Source organism: Battus philenor, unplaced genomic scaffold (assembly GCF_028537555.1).
Source record: "Battus philenor isolate CCGP_79_NKW_IND1 unplaced genomic scaffold, ilBatPhil1.0.hap1 SCAF_4, whole genome shotgun sequence".
In the NCBI taxonomy this organism is placed as follows: Eukaryota; Metazoa; Arthropoda; class Insecta; order Lepidoptera; family Papilionidae; genus Battus; species Battus philenor.
This window is the reverse complement of record NW_027181704.1, coordinates 6,250,956-6,273,910: the sequence shown is the minus strand read 5'-3', so window position 1 is coordinate 6,273,910 and position 22,955 is coordinate 6,250,956. Positions and strand designations below refer to the sequence as shown.

The 22,955-nt window shown below is 32.6% G+C and overlaps 2 protein-coding genes across 2 annotated transcripts; one reads left to right on the top strand and one right to left on the bottom strand.

The window, feature by feature from the left end:
* Positions 1-2,527: 2,527 nt before the first annotated feature.
* On the bottom strand, positions 2,528-2,980 carry LOC137928955 (uncharacterized). The gene has a single exon (XM_068771962.1). The coding sequence runs from the start codon at positions 2,978-2,980 to the stop codon at positions 2,528-2,530; it is 453 nt and encodes a 150-aa protein (XP_068628063.1).
* A 4,789-nt stretch (positions 2,981-7,769) lies between these two features.
* Positions 7,770-22,918, top strand: LOC137928953 (early endosome antigen 1-like; the record flags this gene model as incomplete). Its single annotated transcript, XM_068771961.1, has 17 exons — positions 7,770-7,868; positions 11,868-11,942; positions 12,311-12,407; positions 12,832-12,938; positions 13,244-13,424; positions 14,806-14,954; positions 15,983-16,104; positions 16,180-16,307; positions 16,589-16,800; positions 17,668-17,783; positions 18,144-18,252; positions 19,157-19,307; positions 19,882-20,021; positions 20,634-20,746; positions 21,297-21,414; positions 22,134-22,334; positions 22,585-22,918. Coding segments are annotated over 17 exons (2,367 nt in total), but the record flags the coding sequence as incomplete, so codon positions are not given.
* Positions 22,919-22,955: the final 37 nt, after the last annotated feature.

Here is a 22,955-nt window from a genome sequence, read left to right as displayed (position 1 = left end):
CAAGGACGCGACCCTGAAGAGCAAAAGACGACCGGGGTATGAGAGATGCCCGTTTCGTTTGTCAAGCGATAGCTTAGGTTACAGTCGTTTGACAAATGGAATAGGAGGTATACGAAGAAAATATGGCTACCGCAAAACAGATATTTTTCCCGAGAGTCACGTTGGTCTACAGATTACTGCGCAAAGTCGAGCTGGACACGGCTTTGCACCAGATGTACACAGAGTACAAGGGATTCACAGGTTTAAACTCAAGAAGAGTCCCTCGAGCATCTGTGACTCTGCGGTAGACCAGACCTTGTTGCACCTATCCCATGTTTACAGGGCTTCGGTTTGTCTGTGAGACTGAATTGGGTAAAAGTATAGAGGCTAGGAACAATGCCTCTCTACTAAGCGACGAAGAAAATCGCCCTGTGTTCCTGAGGTTTTTCAAGGCAATTATTCAAAGTTTAATACACAGAAATAAGTCCTAGTTACGTAAGCATGGTCGGGCAAGCCCCGACAATCAAGAAGGAAAACTTACTGTGACAAAATTGTATAAAATTCGAATTTAAAGAAAATAAGGAGTTTCAGACAAGAAGTAAAAGAAAGACACGTGTAAAATAGTAAGTGAGACTGTGATAAAATGTATTGTCATTTTTAAAAATAAGAAGCCTCAAGAATAACGGTGAGGGATGAATGGAGGTGTCTGAAAGAAATGTAAAAAATGTAGAGAATGTTATAAAAATATAAATGGAAAAAGAAATTGTGAAGTATGAAACGAAAATATAAAATAAAAAAATATATTTAAAAAAAATATTAAACATCTTTAAATAAAGTCCCTATTCCACATGTATACCCCAAACGAGAGGTCCCCAAAATCGGAGACCAATATAAAAAAAATAGTCAAGGTCGCGTGAAGTTGCGAACTATATTTATTTAATCGTACGTATCTTTAAAATGTTGTGGCACTATGTATGTGTATCTATTACAATGTATACATTAAACACAGTGTATACATTCATACGTAACCACCTATAGGTGTATACCTACCGAACATGTATTCAGATTCGTGTATTTCTACAAAAAATAAGGTACACTGTTCACAAACCTTCTTATCAGTGCTCATATTTATTTTGGTTATTGAACTTTATTATGGTCGTGAGAACTTTTAATAAGTATAGCAGTAGTCAGAATTATAAATTAAAATTGATATACAATGCAAAATTCTTTCATTAAATTCGACAAGACAATTATCTTAAAACATTAATAAAATATTTGGTAATTCTTTGTTTATAATGCTAATATAAGATATGGGGTCACGGCCGATTGTCGGAGAAGCGATATTTCCGTAGCGGCGTTGTACTCTTAAAATATCTTCTACTTTCATTTGAACGTTTCGCGCTAGATTCGAACAGTTAGCACTTTAAAAAATTTGTTGGAAGATTCTTCGATTATATATGTAAGTATCAATACAAGATTCATAAACATTGGCATTATTTAAATTCTTTCACTGTACAAGTAACGATGCTATCGTTTGGTAAATACTGTATCGAATAGATAAAGATGTGTCTAATGTGACAACTGCATATTAGTTGTTGTATATCACTATACTATTAAATGCACATAGTGTATTTGTCAAGATCAACAAACAATAAGATATCTCTTTGTAATCTAATAACGAGCATAATGAATTTGTTTCATATTGAATAAACAGTCGATGCTTTGAAATTAATAATTAATTACCAAATTACCTAATCTCCTTAAGTACCAGCATATTTAACAGTCTAAAAGTTTTTGTTATAATAATTTTTAAACAGTTTTGTTTGCATTTATACTTAATGGTTATTATCAATAGGACTTTTAAGCGAAATGGACAGATGCAATCGTTCTCTTCATCATCATTTAAGCCATGGGAGGTCCATTGCTAAAAATAGATCCCCCCTAGATCTCCAATAGGACTTGTTGGCAGCGATCTTCTCCCAACGTCTTCCGTCAACCTAAACATACTCATCTGTCCACCTTGTGACCGGGCGTCCTGCCGGTCTCAACTCCATACCTTTAAACGTAAATTACGAAAAATAACATGATAAATTAAATAAAATGTTACATAATTGTACTTAAAAAACATAGTTTTGTAACGGTAATCTTTACATGTAGAAATTATATAATTCCTGTAAAAATAACCAACCTTATTCTATATATTCAAAATCATAAATAATTGGAGATCCGTGTATTTTATCACAATGCGACATGCGTGAAGCATATAATCAGGGAGAACAATACAGCTTCCTTGTACTTGACTTATGTATGATTAACAATACCATAAAAATGACGTGGACCTTCATAAGACATTTCATAGACCTCGTTTATGTTTTACCGTATACCCGCACAGTGTTTGGTTTTTCTTCTTTTTCAGCCAATGGACGCCTACTGCTGAGATAGGCCTACCCAAAGATCGCCACGGTGACCGGTTCTGCACAGCTCGACTCCAGCGACTTCTCGCAACCTTAACTTTGTTGTGCCTATAGGGGATTTACTCATGCTGCGTCTACCGACTCGGAGTCACCACTCGAGAAACTCGGCCCCAGCGACCATCGGCTGCACGAGCGATATGTCCCGCCCACCGCTTCAGGCGAACAATTCTTTGAGCTACGTCGTTGATCTTAGTTATTCTGCGGATTCCCTCATTTCTGTTTCGATCTCGTAGCAGAACTCCGAGCATAGCGCATTGCTCTCTGGGTGACCTTCTTATGAGGCTCGTCATAAGTGACCACGGCTTCCTTTGTCTTAAAACATTGTGGTATTTAGGATGAGTTTCAGAGCTCCCCGAATGCTGCCCATCCATCATGAGTTGGAATCGGCGAGTGAACTCTTTCTCGAAGTTTGACTTACCAAGCTGGTCGGTTTGTCCCAGATATATATAGTCGCCTACAACTTCGAGCGTAGCAGCACTGATAACTACTTGAGCAGACACGACATGGACATTAAACATCGCTTTCATCTTATACGTGTTTATTTCAAAGCCTTGCTTGCTTGTTGATGAGCTCTTTTGTTTACGATCACTTCGCATCATTCATTCTCTTTTTGATGTGCGAAGGAAAATAGGTCCTTAACAGAAATTATAGATGTTTAATAACCGATATTGTTTTAATAATATATGTTTGTATTTATTTGATCATTTAAAAGTTAAAGAGATGTGTCTCTTGACTGAACTGATGTTTAAAATTAATAAACGATAATTAAATTAAGAATTGTGAAGTATCTTGTTAATTAATTTCACTCATTCATTTAATCAGCGTTAATCATCCATCTTCCGACAACTTCAACAAGACGTTGACAGCTTGGTCAAGGTTGTCAGAAGAAAAATTTTAACTGTCATAACTGAATAGGTAGACATATCAAAATTATTTATAGGTTTAATTTAGTTAAATTTTTATAGATGCGTCGAAATTTTGTTTTTGGTTTAAGAATACAGTACACATTTTATTACATATCTGTTTAGTAGTCTTATGCGTTAATTTCTAAGATCTCTATCCTATAATACTAACCTATTTTCGTAGGAAATATTTACTATGCTTCATTTAAAGCATAATATTTCATTACTGGCGTAGTGTTACTTTTTCTTTGCAAAATAGGAAAGAGCGATTAAAAGTAACATGTGGCGGAAAGGATTCATAATTTATTGCACCACCGTGCAAGATTGTGAATAGATGTGGATAATTTTTGTATTGCGCTTATTAAGCAGTTAACCTCTACTTTATGAATAGTAGACAATGGATAAATGTTTGCAATTTTATAACGTATGTACATTTATAATGTAGATTTTATCAAATTTTCGTAATATTTGTTATCCGTATCGGTCGGTTATTCGCTTTTCAAAGCAACACTGAACTATGTGTGAAAAGATAATTTATTATAGAAATGTTATTTTTATTTATTTTTGCAATGTTAAGCATGGAAGCGATAACCTTTGGCTGAATTAAATCAATATTCCATGATCTAGTTGTAAAGGCTATTTAAGAAAACTAAATTTTATTACTACTTTATAAACAAGGGAGTATTCAGGGTACATAGCTTTGAAAAATATCATAAAAATGACTTCTTTATACACTCTTAAAAATCATAGGAAGTACATATAAATGTAAAAAGCAGATAGACTAGTAAACTAAGATAGTTTATATATATAGTAATAGCTTAAACAACTAAAGCATCTTTATAAAAAAATCTTGGAAGATTAATTAGAAAAGAAAGAAATTATATTTGCAAAACTAATAAAAGTTTAGGTAACAGGTTCTTAGTTCTATAAAATTAATGTTAAATTAAGTTTTTCTGTTTTGTGCTTTTGGGCGCTCTTGGCCGATGTGATAGTCAAGATTGTAGAAAGTCGCTGAATGCAGGCAGAACAATATCAGTCATTGTGGCGATCTTTGGAGACGATGCCTTATAGAGGGCGTCTATCGGCTGACATGAAGATGATAATGATTTTGTACTCGTTAACTTAAAGGTAGTAAGAAGATGAAAAGTAAACAGTCATGGCTATAACGACATTATAGGTGCCTCATTATTGTCATTATTATTAGTTCAGGCGTAGAAAGTTCATTACAGAGTATGTGCCTCCCTAAAGATTTTCAATAGCAAAGATACGGGCTTTTATTCACGAAAATCTTACGTTATGTGTGTACGTGTAGACGTAAATATTGAGAATTATACTACTTTTGTTAATCAAAAAAAAATTAAAAGTCACTTGATCGAATTCATAAGATTACAACGTAATCCCAATATTGGTCATGGGTGTACTGTTATCATTTGAGATAAAAGTATTAGGTTTAAGCAATTTATATATCTACATCAATGTTTACAGATAAAATGTTCGTCGATAGTAAATACTTAAAAGATAAATGATATTTGTGGCGTAGAATTTGACGACCTGTATTCTAGCTAACTAGTAGAAAACAAATGTAATAGGAGAATCTAATCATTAGAGACATCTTTATTAGGTAAAGCATCGTTAGTTGAAGCACCATTTGTTGAAGCATCATTAAGTTTAGATGTCAAATAAGTTAGCATTAATGAGCTTATGTCTTAAATACAAGCGATACCAACAGAACAATTCATAACAATTTAAAAAACGTTGCATGGTCAGAGATATAGTCAGTGTGATGTTTTAGTTATTAATATGAGATCGTTTCTTTCTTTTTTTTTATTACTTCTTTTACAAAGTATAAAGTCGAACGTAATTTCGTTAGCGTAATTTTCTACTTTATTAACCTTTTTTTTTAAATTATTTCTGCTATTATTAAATCTTCTTTTTTCTTAAATTAAGTAAACTTCATGAAATATTATACAAAAAAACTTGGACAGATGAAACATACAAGAAACTTAAAAAAGTTGATATTAATACACTAATGATTACTGATAATTGGTCCAGGAATATACTGACTACGATGTACTCCTAATCAGAAACATCTATGACGGAACATATAATCCGACATTTTATTTAGAAGAGCAAGATTTAAGACAACTTGGTAATTGCGATAGAAAAAGCTTATACTTTGCTAAGCGGAAACTAGTTGAAAACGCGATTTTTTTTCGACATTCCAAATAAAAATGCCAGGTACAACTATTCGACTGCCGAAATAGGCGGGTCCAGTTTTAGCGCCTTTTACAAAAGCATTTCTCGAGTTAAACTACCTAATTTTTTATGTGATATCGATCGCTATTTCAATTCAAATAACGTAAATTTTTATTACGCGTATACTTTTCTAATCTAACATCATTGTTGTTGCAAGTATTGTTTACTTACGTACATTTCACGCCGACTTTTATGTGTATACGTTACTGACTACTAGTTGTATTAATTTCCATTGTTACTTTAGATTTTCAAAATTTATAGTAATTGATTTTTAAAAACAACTATTTTCAGAATAATCTGTTTGTACGATAGACGATTTCTACCATATGACAAAAATTGTTTACGAATATTTCGCATAGTTATCTTTAACGTATACTTGACCCACTTAGGTATTAAGTCAAATTATCAAAATATTATCGTGGACATACGATTCCTCCTGTTATTTTTAATATATCTAACATTTGTTGTGTACATATATATTGTCTGCTTTAATACGTACGGCATAATGGCTCTATTTTTGATTTTTTATTACGCGAAGCAAAAACATATTATTCAAGGTATTACTGGAGAAACGAAAACCCTAAAAATATTTTAACATAATTTTTCTGTAGTTCTGTTTCTAAATATATACAGGGTGATTGGTTATGAGTGTAAAAGGTTTAAAGTGTGGAACGCTTACTAAGCAGCAAAAAAAATTCTGCTTTTTCACCTATTTGTAATCATATTTTCTATTGGAATGCGACAGGATAAGCTAATTACTTCTGGCATCATAAAGTCTTCAGGAAATGATAGAAACAATAATTAATTTTAATATGTATTAGTCTGAATTCTGAAGACGCTTTTTCTTAATATATTATCATTATATTATATATCATTTATGAAACCATTATTTTTGGGTAGAGAGTAACGTATAATAATTGACCGAAAACTGGCTATTCATTCTCCCTTTAAAGCTTATATTAAAGCATATATGCTAACTATTCTAACTGTCCACTTGGGTGTGAAGATGGAGTGTCTTTCTTAATAACTATTCCTTTTAACTATGCCTCTGGTCACGTAGCGTTGCATCAGCAGTTAAGCGTTCCCATGCCTTGAATGTCGGGATCGGGTTGCATAGCGAGATGATTCTTCGTAAGCAAATTCCTTTTAATGTACGTATGTAAGAGCTTAGTGTTTATTGCAAAATCAAAATAATGGAGAAATAAATTACTTTTGTGTATTTTTTGTATAATACTTTTAGATAATACTATTTTAAACTTTTGTCTATAGTTTAAGCATTTTTATGAGTAAGATTTCAATAGCATCAAATAGAGAATACTAAATAATTATTGGCGAATACACGGGTAGGCGCATTTGCATAGATTCTTAAGAAATTTCGTTAAAATCGTTTTTTCAAAGTTTTCTTTTAAATAGTTTAGAATAAAAGTTAGTTTTAATACAAGTTAAATTAAATACACGTGGAAAATATGCACATGGCCTAAAGAGAGATTTTCCTAATAACGGATTACTTAATGTGGCGGTGTCGTCGAGCGCGTTTCGGGAAGTTGATCTTCGAAAGCGAAAATTAAAGTCATTTTTATCTCTATATACAAGGTTGTGTCTGATTTGATCCATTTAAAAATATTAAAATAAATGTATATAGAACTTTATATTTGGCCTTATGTACTTGTTATTTTTTTATGAAAATGTCATTCTTCTGACATGACGATTGAAATAAAACTATAAACAATTTTATATTGCATTGTTGAATTGGGAAGAAGTAATCAAAATTTTTGTACGCATCTCAAAATGTCTGGGTGTAGTACCCCTGCACAATCTGGTAAATGTGTTCATCTGTAAAAAATGTTTCAATATTTACTATTATATAATTTTTGATACCCTTAATTCCCGAGTCGGAGTAATGAACGAAATTTGACCATGGACTACTTCTAGATGAAAAGTCGCCAATCATCAAATCTTGTGTCAGTTGTTTTTAAAGCTGTAAATACTTTTATAAAGTTCTTTTAACTGTTACTGTATCTCGGACGTGATGGATGTAGTCATTATTTCTTCCAAAACGAATCTGCAAAAAAGAATATTAATCTCAGAGTTAAATAACATTGTTTTAACTTTATATAATACATGTTTCTTTTGATTATATTTTTCTTGTATTATTATTGTAGAATTTTCAAGCTCATATAAAAGAAGACTGGAACCCCCTCCGAAAACTCTTGTAAAGCGATCACAGTCAGCAAGTCCCACTTCACTAAGAACAAAGGTAAGACAAAAGATATGTTATTTTAAATAGAAGTCAGCTTCTATGTACATTTGTATTGAATAACGAAAAATATGTTCATTGTAAATGTCGCGAGAACCAGTAAAAATTTATTTACCAAGATAGTTATTAGTAAGTTTTTATATTTTTCCGATGCTATGAAAGCCACTACAGCTTATTTCTGGTAGTAAAAGTCTCCAGCTAGAAAATTGGAGTTGGGTGGTTTGGATGGAGTGACTGTTTAGAGAGACTGCATGCAATGATCTCCGAAAGGGAACCTGTCCTTGGATTGCTAGTTTGTTACTTCTTATTGTTCCGATTCGAGGGAGCCGATCCACAGTTCAAAATAATGCGCATCGATGTGGCGTTGCAGGGGATATGTATATTTATCATTTTTTATATATAATTAAAAACTATCGACAAATGTGTTACCAATCGGGAATAACACTCGCTTCGTTATCTTAATCAGAATTCCACTTTTTCGTTGGAATTTGAAGAAAAAAACCGTAACTGGTAACTTTACTACGAAGAAGTATTATTCCTGCCTAATTTAGTCTCTAAGTGTCATAAGAGATGTCCACCGGTGTAGGCGGTAATCTTTTGTACATATGCAGTATCTATATACTAAAAGAGGAAATAACATAAAACACCTACTTTTACTTCACTACTATACATTTTTCTCATAAAAACTTTATTTATATTTGTCTATGAGTAAAAAAATAGTTCTCATGAGAATATTTATAATACAAGAATATTGATTATGCGATAATGTAAATGTTTTTAAATTATATGGTATAGAAGTACAATTTATTTTATAACTTCTGAGCCAGTGGTTGACCGTAACATTAATAACATTACATTATAATACATAACCAAGAACCTGGTCTGTCCAAACCAGTCCCGTGGTAGCAAAAGGGCTTAACTTTAAATAATTTCGACATTTATATACCCAAATCGACATTCGGTAGGCACGTTACCAACATTATATTGAACCATTTGTAATTGGATATTATTCCAACAGATAAAAATTGTATTTTTGATAGAAATTTAACTTCTGTATACTGTCTAAATAATATCATGCATATGACACAAATGATTAGATTAGATTGTCTCCTGGATTAAGCTGTTTCGGATGGCTGATGTGTTGTTAGTACAGTAGATCTCGCAAATTCAATACATATAAAAATGTATCCTAATTTTTCTTGAAAACACTATAACTTTAAAATCACCGATCTTTCTTTTTCTATTATAAGTTTCCTGGTACTTTTTAGAAGGTTCATATGAAAAACAAAATAAAAATGCACTAAAAACGTTTTTTTAGAGAATATGTTTTCAAATGAAAATTCGTGCGTTTTCCAGTTAAACATGAAAAATATTATAATTTACAGATTACGCAATATGAAGGCCGCTTCTAATCAAACCTATTGAAAAATTGGAAAAATGATGATGAGTAAATGTAGTCGCTTAACAGCTGGTATTTATTTATCAATGTTTAACGATTAAAATATCATTTTAATCAATAATTAAATGGACGAAGTTTATTTTGATTACAGGTTTTTAAATAATTTTTAAAATTTTCTTACGTACTTAATGTGTATCAACTGATATGATTATGGGAGAGTAACTTTCATGGATGAAATATTTTATACCAAAACAATAGTATAAATAGACATTAATTTAAAATTAAATACAACGATGTCTTCTGCGATAAAACCTTTCATTTTTTTAGGACATAATAACTAACCAATATTTTAAAAGACGAAGACCTACCACTTTATCAACAGCAAATATTGATCATAATTTTTAAAAGTTCCTTTAAAGTGTCAGATGTAATGTTTTGTAATTAAGTTTCGGATTTATATCCAATATGAAATCACTACACTTATATTTAATAAGAAAATAATCTATCACGTTCTCTGACAAGGACTGTCTCGAGCTGACATTATTTCATTCATATTGTTATTGGTGTCGCTTTGTTTGTATGGCGTTGTTGAGGTGTGACTGATATTCCTGCTGTTTAAACATTGTTAAATTACATATTGTTAATTAACAGGTTACGTATTAATATTTGGTCTACGTTTTTAAATACCTAGAGGAAGTTGTTTTTAAAATTTTGTATAATAAAATAGTAAGTAATATTTTCCAGTGATAATCTTTAAAGCAAAGATCTGCTGACTAGAGTATATTACAGATAAATAGGTTTGAATGTGGAAGATAACGACTTTAAACAGAACTTTTAAATCAGTACAGTCTCGACTAGATACATTAGATGCTACTTACGAAGCTCAGTGACTTGATTACGGGTAAAGAAGCATTATGCTTAGACCTTATCAGGTTTGAATCTATATGTCGAAATAAATATTGGAAGTCAGGTAACAAAAACTGTTTCTAATATCAGAAGAGATGATAGCGTTGATTTTTAAAATGACTCCAGCTGATTATTGATGTATTATTAGATAGAAAAATATTTTATGTGTACTAAAGATATAGGAAACGAGCTTAGGGAATAATTCCTTTGTGGACTTTTTAAGTTTTGATATTAAAGTCACCTATAATGCTGTTAAATTGGTATACGATGATTTCATTTGATTTGGATGGAAAAGTTAAAATTTTACTATAATGTAAAGAATTTTTAGTTGGTAATAGCTTGTACAAAGTGATACCAAAAAATAACCCGTGTGAACACTTTGCACATCCGTTTGGCATCGCGAAGCTTTAAGTTAAGTCATGTTATTATAGTGAAGGTCGCCGACGTAATTCGAAGAATATCTCGTCGAAGCAGTAGTGTGCGGGGTACATTGTTCGTGCAACTGATGGTGTTTGGGGCCGAAAGGTTCTTGAGTGGTGACCACAGGCCGATAGCCCACTAAGCCCACTAGATAGACCGATGATATTTTCAAGGCTTATCGACCTGCTGGGGAGGCCTATTTCTTGTAGTAGCCCCTTATTGCCTGAAATGATGATGACAATACTTGTTTTGAAGTAGCCTTAATAAAGATACTAATTTCTATAACATTAAGTTTTTCTAGCATTACGCGTTTAACAAGTGATTATAGTTATTTATGGAAATCAAAAGAAAAAAAAATAAGAGAACAAAAGACGTTCACCAGTTTACAGGTGCTACGAACGTCCATAATAATGTTTTTGAAATTAACTATCCTGCATTCTATCTCGTTTGTACTTTCCGTTCCGCAATTTCAAAAGCTATAATACCTTTCGTAAATAATACGTTATAATGCTTGTTTACTTCATTTACTTGACTGAAATATATACCAGTTACCGCTCGCGCCTAGGCGGCTTTTTACTAAAGGGACTACCAGTATCCGGGGTAATTGGTTTTAGGTGTCAAAGCTTTAAAGGAGTGATTGTACAGCCTAATTTCTGTAAATTATTGGATCGCACACACTATCTTAAAATCAATGGTTCCAGATACAATAAATAAAATAATGAAGACAAAGTAAGAAAAAGCGTTTTCAAACTTAAAGGGGGGAGGAATTATTTATTGTTAACTATTTGTCACTATGGACTTTGTACTGACAGTAGTTAATTGTCTGTCGTATTAAAATCGAAAAAAATCATTTAATGTATCATTTTTCAAAGTGATATCTTTATAGGTTAATTTGAATTAAGTAAAAAGCTCTCAAAGCTTTTTGCTGACACTAGAGATACACACATTTTGTCGTTTCAAGTTTTTACAACCAAAACCGATCAGCCTGTATGTTCTGATTACCAAAAACTTTTTAATCAAAGGATGAAAGATTTTTAATCGTGTAAGCCTAACTTATACAACCAATTATTATTGCCAACTTTTACAGTCATCGCAATGGTTGTAAAGGTTTGAAAATATTAATAATATTTCTGGGAATCGGTTGCGCCTCGTATACCTAAATCATTACTTAATTTATTTTTAGGCACATCGGTATGCGAGATACGTGTTGAATAATCTGAAGATGAGATGTTGAAAAAGGAATTGGAATTATCACTTTTTTTTTCTTTTTTTAGTGCCCAACTGTACAGAAAAAATGTGTTGCAGCGAAGAGGCGTCGTAACAGCCTGTCACCAAAATCAGAATTAGTCGTACGTTCGTATATTGTTACTGTGATCAGACGGTTCCTTTTTACGGGGAAACGATTACACAAATATTTTGTAGCCGTAACTGTTTATGACAATAATCGTCCTGTTTAAACACGAATTGATTATATATTATGATATATATATATATATATAGATTTCTTTTAAGTGTGTTCAAAGTAAATTTATGTTAAGTCACTTGCTTCTGAATAATATCTTAGTAAGAATTTTAGAGTAGAGTTTAAATAATTAACTAAAGTCAGTCTGACGAAAGAAAATTGAAACGAACAGCCTGCATTCTAGCTTCTTGCGATATTCATACTTATAGTGAGAGTACGAATAATTTGATTGAAAGCAAACTTTCTTTTGTTAAGACAATGGAAAAGAAACCTGACGTGGCGCCTAATATTAATGATTCGTCTACCCCTGATAATTTACACATCGACAACGATTTTCTCAGCGTCGAGCCAGGTGAGCAATTTTCATGCTAAAGTTGTTTTTAGTTAAAAGCTTTATTTGGTTTAATTTTATTAAGATATTTACTACCAAATATTTTTCTCAGCGTCGAAGGTACCGAGAATTTAATAAATAAAATTGGTTACTGGATCCATTCTATAGATGCTAGATTTTGCTAATGCGAAGTAAAACCAATGTTAAAGGTGCTTTAAGGAGTTCACAAAAAAGCTCTTGTAGCTATTCTTACATAGGATTTTGCTGATGTTTGCATACTCTGTGTGGTAGTTACGTAGTAATAGCAGATAAATGATCCTTGGTTATTAGTAAGTATAAAATATCAGTTAGATACACCACCAGAGCGCACTCGGGAGTCGTTACATTTTATCACTGTATTGAAAGTAAATATGATAAATAATTCTATTGTATATGATGTTTCCAGACAAAGAAGTAATGATGCCACAGGGAGTTGTCTCGAAGACAATGCGTTCTTACGCCACGAAGAGAAGAGAGTTTATGAAGTTACGAAAGAATATAATGTCACAACAGGTATGTAATAGTAAAAAACGACGGACTACTTTATTATTTTGCTTTATGTTTGTTCTACTTAAACGTTTTACAGAATTAAATATTATTATATATATACACACAAACACGTATATATATTTGACTATATTTTTTTATTATCCCTATAATAGACTTGATAAGATCTTAATCGATCTTAAGTATAAAGTTTGAGAAAGGGTAATAAAAATCCTGGTAATATTTAACCACAAGAATCTCGAATTCATTCTTTGTTAAGAATAGTGTTTGTACTTGGTGTACTTTATTAAATATTGTTTAAAATTTTATAGAACATCCTTCTAGAAACATATATATCGCTAAAAGAAATGGAAGCAAGGGCTGGTATTAACGACAACAATTTGGGTGATCTCCGACTTATTTCGATTTCCGGTTGGACAGCGCACGATCTGTTGTTACTCATGAGAAACGACACCAACTGTCTACAACAAATTGAATTCCATGAAGGATTTGGTACGTTATATCATTTATCTCAAATATTAACGGGTAATATTAGGCTATTACATCAGAAATGACGAGATTCGCAGAAGAACCAAAGTCACCATCGTAGCTCGAAGAATTACTCGTCTGACGTGGCAGTGAGAGGGACACATGACTCGTAACGGACGAGTTTTGGGACCAAAGGTTCTCGAATGGCTACCTTGAGGCAGACCTGGCCACATAGTCAAGGGCACGGGAAGTCGCTAGATGCGGGTTGGGTATGACCGGTCATCACGACCATCTTCTGGTCGGTGTCTGTCAGCTGGTTTTATTTGTTTACGAGCAGGCTATAAAATAATTTTGTAGTTATTTTATTTTCATCAGTTTTTATGTCTGACACTATGGTATTTGCATAAATCAAAATATGTTAATATTTTATACATATTCTATCAAGATTCAGGATATACATCCATATCGGTGAATTAGCTTATAGGTAGTAATTCTTAATAGCGTGATGTCACTAACGTTATTTTGTCGATTGCAATAAACTTCCAAAATTACACAGTTTCTTAAGAATGTTTCTTGTATAGACTAATAGCGTAACCGTCTGTTTGAGCCGCCGGTGCGTCTTACTCAATTATCAAACATTTTACTACGCGGTCACGCTGATATATCCATAATTTTGAAGAAGTGTTAGGTGAAAGCCAGTTGGATTTTAAGTGTAAGAGTAACCGAATATATAGTAACCGACTAATCGACTAATCGAGTTAGTAAATTTTCCTTTGGGCAATTTCAAAGAGATACCAGGTAATAATCAAATAAACCTCTATAACTGTATTTTAAAAAAAACGTTAAAGTTTAACGTTAGTTTTTGTGCGAAGAGTTACTATTCTGTTAATGATTTCATAGAAAATAGGTCGCCATGGAAATTTTAAACTATTTCAATATTCATTATATATGTAATTTTTCAAACTTTAAAAATAAACCCTGGCCGAGTTACTTTTGCCTGTTTTTCTGGGGTTAGGCATTATTCATTCAAACAGGTGGTGATAGAATCATATTTGCGTCAATAAGACATATAATCTAACCTATGTTGAATAAATAATTTTTGTTTTTGTATATGTATAGTAGGCTCAATGAAATGATTATTAAAAAGTTTCATTAGAATCTGTCTCTTCGCATTAAATGTTATATGTGGGAATATTAAACTTAAGTTGTTTTTGATATGTTATCAATTATTTGATTAAAGAAAATAGACCTTTACTCAAATCGAGATCATATCACAAACCATACTAATACTAGAAATAAGGTAAACATTCTAACACTACTAACAAATATGAAAATTAAAAAAAGTGTTATGAAATAAAGAAGTACTTATTATTTAACGTAACCACGTCTTTTTTTGTTTTTATAGCTTCTCAAGTGTTTCGGCAGCTGCATACTATATTGAGCTTTATCCCAGAGGAAGTGCACAACGTTAATTTAGAAATAATGAGTCGTCGAAACGAAGTGCTACAGCTCTTGCGTACAAAGTATCGCATCGATCGGTCAACTTACCTTACGGTTGGTATTCGTAATAACGGCTAACAACTGCTTTCTTCTTCCGTTTTTGATAACTTAATATATCACGGTAATTTAGTTATTAGTGTCATAATATTTACTGCTGTCCAGCTGTAGTAAAGTTATCTTTAAGGACGTACGCCTGATGGTGGTCAACTACCACCTATTTTCTATGGCCTAGTTTTTGGGGTCTCTTGCCCCGTTTTGACCCCTAAAATGGTGCAAAGGGTCTTTATTTATATAATCTTTTTCATACTCTAATAACATTGGACCAGGATTGTTAAAAGAAAATATCTGCTTCCTTCGTTCGTCGATGAATAATATCTACATAGTTCAGCGTATTGGCAAATTTAAATGGTAGTATACCATATGGCCATATACCGCACAGAACATAAGGCCGCAGGTGCGTCCTGTGGAGGCTCTGGAATGGAAACCACATTTTGGCAAGCGCTGTTTAGGGCGTCTATTATAGACGATATTAATAGACACTATCGGAAGATGATGGATAAAGGTCTCTTCGTACGGCTACGGTAAGTCACGTCGTACGGCTGTAATGACAATAATGATAAAAATCCACTTTTCTCTTTGCGACAGCAAAAATTTGCGATAGAAAAAAATAACGAATCTTCTATATTTAGGATTTGTAATTGAAAGGATGCTAATATCAACATTTATAATACAAAATAGCGAAATCAATATTATTCTATAAATGACATCCAACTAAATGCCTTTGACGGAAAACGATTAACAGTAGTAATATATCATTTGTTCAAGGACTGCAGTTGGGATGAATAGCATGTTTTTTCTTTATAGGCTTTTTTGGGCGTTTTTTAAGAGTTTACTAAACATTGTTACTATAGCGCTTAAAATATAGAATTTAGATAAATTGATTACTTTTACTTGTTGACTGCACAAGTAAAAGTAATAACGATATTGTTTATTTTATAACTGGTGCGCCTCTCAATTTATTACATTCACCAAAAATGTTTAAATATTTCTAATACATAACATTTGCACACATTTTTTTACAGAACATGGAATGGAAAAATAAAAATTTAGAACTAGATTCACAGACAGATAAATTAAATAAATTAGCGGCAAAATTGACGGAAGACATTAAGACAAAGATTGGGCAGGCGTTCAAAGTGGCCAAGTAAAAACAGTTACTATACAAATTAACTATTATTTTAATAAATTTTCTTTACAATTTGAATGATTATTATTTTAGGATGCCATGGATTGACCGAGAAACATTAATCAAAAAAATTGATCGTTTACAAGCTGAAAATTCCGTTTTACAATACAAAATTGAAGAAAGCGCAAAAAAAGCTAATGAAGAAATAAAAGATTTAGAAGGTCCTAAATTTGAGGTAAAATAAGAATTCTTATATGTTCTAATACGTTGCTTAGATTTAAATTTTGGTGATTCTTGTTGATCTAAAACAATCTAATATTTCTTTTATCTCTGCGATGCCTCAAGGCGCTTTGCATATATTTAAAAATTAACATAGCCGAGTTCTTACTCGTCTATATTAATACTGCGAGTACACTATGGTTTAATTTATAAACCAATATACTCGTATAAATATATCAAGAAATTTCAATACCTGTAATAACATGTACTTGTTCCGTATTAGCTGATTCAAATTTTTTTGTGATGGTTCAGGTGCTAAAAGAACAATTGTCGAAGGAGCGAACAGCTAAAGAAGCATTAAAAGAAGTTGTATCAGCTGCTGAAAGCATGCTGAGAGTAGCACGAGCTCGTATTGTAACTTTAGAAAAGCAAGTTAAGGAAAGCAAAATGGAACTGGAGGCAGCAAGGCGCAAGCACAAGGAATTAGAACAACTTGTAATTAAAAAAAATTCAATATTAATTTCTTTGCTGTTATAGAACAGTAGTATACTTTACTCCGGACGAATGACACTTAAGAAAAAAAAAATTACGGTTAAGTTTTCGGTATAAATTATATAAATTTATTTGTGAAATAAGTATCTTTATTATTTATGAGGTGTCTTTTTCTAAAAGAGTAATTTGTCTGCTTCAGAGCGGTTATTTTGGATGCCTTTTGTCAAAATTACGTTAACGATTTTGCATACGACCTTAGTTTCGATTGCTACAGTCTATTGCCTCAACGACTTAGGGAAGAGATACAGCTCTTCTCCCATTGTGATAAAAATGCGCACATAATGAGCCGACGTGCCACCATAAGGCCCGAAAATATACACGTGCGTGCACGGTTCACCTCTTAATCGCTAGCAAGGCTTTTTTATAGGAATGTATGAGAGTGTGATGAGAATAGGAGTAATTATGTATTCCCTATTGTTAACTCTTAAATGCAGCAAAGACCTATAGCCCATTGCTAGATATCGGATTTCTCCATAGATTTCTAATTAAACTATAAGGAAGCTGCCAACATCCAGCCTCTTCTGGCAACTTCAATAAGGTGTCCTTGTCGGTAGACATCTTATGTTGTGCTTCTCAGTCCGTGGTCTTCACTACGGAACGTAAAGACTCTAGCAGCGAACAAAGTACTCCGCTTTGTTCATTTCAGCCTATAATATTATGAGATAGTCAGCTATTATATTTACACCAAATTTTATCTGGAATAACGTGCAGTAACGAATTTCCGTACAGCAAAGAATATACAGTTTCTTTTATTGCTCGCAAATTGTGTGCGTGACAAAATACTAAATAGTGTATATTTCTTGTTATTAGTTCCGACACCGGGAGTTAAGTTATGATGCACGATCTAAGAAATTGGTAGAACTTTCCAAAACCGGAGAAACAACCATTGAGACGCTAACACAGCAGCGCGATGCCCTTGAATTAAGGTAGAGTTTTATTTTACTGTAAATATTGCATGGTTTTTGTTTTGTTTATTTAATTTAAGTGTTTTTATATTTTTCTTGCATTTTAGTGTACTTATCTGTGAGATCAATATATTTTTAAGTGTAAATAACTGTCATGCATTTAAGGGTAAAGTTAATCATGTGAGTAGTTAATAGGCGAATTTTTGTGGATAGAAAATCTGAAATCGTTAGGTCCCATATTTTTTAAGAGAATATTCATGTTCCAAAGTATAAAGTAGACGTAGAAGTTGAAAATTGTAGTAATCTTTTTCTTTTCCATTTCCCCTCTTTTTATTCTAATTACACTCCGTATATATTCCATTAAAATTCTTGTTTTAATAGAGTTAGAGAATTACGGGAGCAAATAGCAACATCCGATAAATTGGTGTCGGATCGGGAAGCTGATCTACAGATGCAAATTAATGTTTTGCAGTCGAAGCTAGCAGAAAAGGTGATATGTTTTTCCATAAAGATTTTATGAATAATGTTTTGTGATACTAATATAAGATTTATAGTATATTGTTATATTCATATTATTATGTCATTTAAGCTTATATTATTATTATCCACATAGGAGGAGAAAGAAAATTCTTTTATTTAGTGTTGACTCACAGACAGTCGTACACTAGTTTAGTTCCTAGTAGTAGATTAATCGTTCATAGCACGATTGTTGTTGGTCAATGTCTCTTGTTCGAAGATCTACATATGGACATATGTACAACAGGAATTGTTCTGTTTTGCCCTAATGATAGGGAACCGCTTCGCTAATGACCACCCATGTTAAAAGGTGCTAAGTGCCGATGTGGTGTTATACAGGATTTCGTAAAGGGTGGGCCATAACAAAGTTCTCTTTTCAAAATAATGTAAAATTCATATGGTTTGATGAATATTCATTTTTAATAAGCAGAATGATATATGTAATTATTTTTTGAAAATTAAATTGTCAAGGTGTCGTTCAGATTTGGAATTTTCTTCCAAACGACATTGAATATTTCCATAAATACCCCACTGTAAATTTAAGTTATTTGAAGTTCGGAGGGCTATAAAACATATTGGTCTTAAGATGCCCCCATAAAAAACCATGAGAGAACATGATGAGGCTTCTCACTTTTGTTGAAAATATTTTTCGTACTACCTCTATGGTGGCAATAATTGCCCCGTTTTGCAGGAACCAAGTTATGGAGTTATACTCAAGCTTTAGTAACATGAAGTTATTAAAAAAACAAAAGAGGACTTTATTATGGCCAACCGAATAATAAATTTCTCTGCAGAAGTGACACTTTTGGTTACATAAAAGAGGCTTGGTCTTTAAATGCTCGGTTTCGAAATTACCTTTCGAATACTTTTTTCTTCAGGAAAAAGTGAAAACGGAAACTGAGTTGCGTGTCATAGAACTTCAGCAACAAATAAAAGAATCAGAAGAGCAGTTAGCTTTGTTCCAGGATCGATGTGCTAAGCTTGTTAGCATTGAAAAAGAGAACTGCCTCGATTATTTACCATCTAAAGGTAAATATGTTTACATAACAGCACATTCAAAATCAAAATTCACACATTGGATAATACTAATATTATCATTCATATAATTATTAGAGGGATCGGAAAGTAATTCTTAAGTTAAATTCATACGACTACATTTTTAACTAGTTTTTATTTCTAATTAACAATATATTTACCTTTGTTATGAATAACCGTTTGCCATCTGCTATACAAATTTTCAATGCCAGAGCGGTAAAAATCAATTGGTTTTTCTGTAAAATATATCGACAGAAAAGTTATTACTTTCCGGACCCCGCAATTCTTAGTTTTTTAACGCTTTTAATGTTTAATTTATTTTAAAATATTACATAAGTAGTTTTGACTAAACGACTTATAGTTGTTACTAAAAAAAATTACGTTAGCATATGAATCTTAATAATAAAAAGTAGATAAATATGAAGTTCTTATTCGAATGAATTTTAATTATTGCGATCAACTTTATAAATTCTAAAGAGAGAAAATGATCATGTTTCTATAAAGCATCAAAGTTAAAGATTTCAATGGCGAGGTAATTATTTTATAGAATTATCGCACCTATTTTTAGAAGGTGAACCTACGGACAGGGAAACTGAACTTTGGAAAGAACTCCAAATAACTCGTGCCGCTTTATCAAGGGTAGAAGATGAACTTCGACAGAGTCGCGCTGATAAAGATAATTTCTTAAATTCATTATCAAGGATTGCAGTAAGTGGATATCTGTTTGATGTTATGCTCAATAATCAATAGCCTAAACTTTGTATAACCCTTTTTGTACGTAAATTTTATCGTACTAATTATTATACATACTATGCTAAAATATAAAATTTAGTTCATTAAAAAAACTACCGTAATTAGTTACACTAATTTATTGTAATTATATAAAAGATTTCTACATATGTACTGAGCCATCACGATATGTTCGTTACCATAAGGCTAGGGACTTAGATAAAGGTTGTAAGGAACATCACTTTCACATCTTTTTTAAGGAAGATTTATGAAATTTCACACGCAAGGTATAAAGGTTGTTCATTACAAAAAATGTACATTTTCATATTAATGTGTATAGGCGTACAACTTGGTCAGATTTTTTTTGCTGTGTTCAAAATACCAAGAATGGATTTTGTTTACATTACGTTTAGAATCGATGTATAATATTTCTTTTTTAAAACTAAAAGTTGTCAACTGATTTGACAATTATTAACAAATAGGCGTTGATTGGCCAAAGCAAATTAGAATTAATAAATATATCCTGCCAACATTTTCATTTCAATATTTTCACTATGTTATAATGAGGACGTTAAATATTTTTTTCTTTAGCAAATAGAAGGAGACAAAGATGACAGAATGGCAACCGAGTTATTAGAGAGGGAGCAGAGAATAGCGAGAATGCAAAGCATAATAGAGGAACAAAAAGAAAATGAAAAGATTATGTAAGCGTAAACATAATCCTATACCGCTTCGCTTTAAAGGATTAAAATTTTATTTTGGAAATTGTTTTTTTTAGTAGTATAGAAACTCGAGTTCAGTTATGGCTCTTGAGTTCTGTATAATATTTAAAATTATCTATAGTGTTTGATCCATGTTTCTATGTATTACTAACAATAATTCATTTACGGTTTGGAAAGTTGAAGTGACTGTGGGCAAGCCATATGGCGTGCAAAGTAAATGGTCATTGAGGCTTTAAGGTTTTGGAGTGGAGACCATGGAACAGCAAGAGTGCCGTAGGACGTCTACTTATAACGTGGAGATACAACTTGATAAGGTCGACGAAAGACGCTGGATGTAAGCCCTTACTAATCGGTTTTATTGGAATTCTATAGGGGAGGCCTATACTGTGGACATTTCTCGGATGTTCCTGTGTACACAACAATAAGTTATTTTTTAATGTACAAAACAAATAAATGTTTTTTTTAAATGTTTCTACTGGTATACGATAGATTTGCGAAAAAATTATAATAAATTACCTATTATTTATTACAGGGAACAAAGTATGACCGATTACGAGAATCAACTGGCAGCTTTGCGCCTCGAAGTGAAACGCTTGAGAAATTATGACTGCTACGTCAGAGACACTCCATACCAGGATCTTAAAACAGAGGTAGAAACAGATTTATAAAATTCTACCAAAATACAGTAGAACATTAAATGACTCGAACACCGAGATACTCGAGGTGGCCTTCGAGCTTATTTACTGTGAAGAGAATTAGGTTTGAACTTCTACTGAACGCCAGCGGTCTACAACATATATAGTTTTAGTAGAAAAAAAGGAATGTGAACATTATTTTAACTTATTTTTGTGTGACAGTCTGCTAGAATCATATTTACACGTACTGTTACAAATTACAACTACTACTACTACTACTAAACTAATTATAATTTTACGCTATAAAAGTGCAAGCGTAGATAAATAGATAGTATGATGTGTATATGAATATTGAGTCTACATGGTTATTTTTTGTATGCACATTACCTAGCAAAGTGTAAAAAAAAATTTATTCTGTTGAGATAAAGCTAGTTACACGATTAGACTACGCGTAATGTAGAGCTGAATAAGTCACAAGTACAAAATAGTGTGTAAACGGTAATATAGTTGATATTTTACTTTAGTATTAGTGAAAATTTTACCGCGCCTTAGGAAAGCGTGTGGGCGCTATGTTATGGTAATAAAAGTCAAGCCATGGTAATAAAAGTAGGAGCACCTGTGAATTTTGTTGCGCGCGGTGTGCGTGGTAAATCGGTATCGGTAGCATAACTAGGCACGAATGCATTTATCAAAAAGACGACGGTAAGTAATAAATTTTGTTTATCTGATTATAGTTGTTAGAGATGCAAATGCAAGTGGCGACTCTGAGCCGCGAGCGTTCGGCCCTGGTTAATGCAGCGGCGTCGCGCGCCCTCATGCTCGAGAGACACGAACGCGCCGCCGATATGTTCGCAAAGATCACCAGAGCTCGTCGGGAACTTGCTGCACAACTGAAGGGACATAGTTCACACAAAGATGTGGAAATGAGTGCCGAGGTTTGCCTTGTTACATTCTTATTCTATTAAACTGTGCACCCCTGAAATCCGGGATGTCATGTGAAAAAATAGGAGTTATGTTGATATACATTAGTAAGTTTTCTTGGGATATATCTTTCGAAAATTTTTATACCTGTTAACTTGTACAAATAATAGCGCTTAAAAATAAAACATTGCAGACATATTAAGTCTTTCTTTTTATGACACTTTTAACGTGCTTAATAACCCGTTTTGAAATGATGTGTTTCAGTTCACGCGATCGTTGTCGTCTTTGTGCATAAACGCAGCTGAAAACTGGTCGGCACTACAAGCTGAGAGGGACCGGGTACTTCAATTAGAGAGCGCAATCTTAGTGCAAAGCTTACAGCTGGAGAGGGAAGGCCGTGTACGCACGCAGTTGGAGAGACGCAGATCCGTACTAGAAAGAGAAATTTTACGCCATCATTTACCAACGTCTCAATGCTCACTACTGACAAATAATTCCGGGTTGATGATTTAACCACAAGTTACGATGCAAGGTCTTAGACTTGGATTTTCGTACGAAACTAGATTTTATTTTAAACGTTTCTGTTAAATTAACTGACATATTAAAATCGTTTTAGTTGTTGAACTAATTGTTTT

Coding starts and splice junctions, on each gene's coding strand:
- LOC137928955 (XM_068771962.1), bottom strand. CDS start 2,980: ATGAAAGCGATGTTTAATGTCCATGTCGTGTCTGCTCAAGTAGTTATC.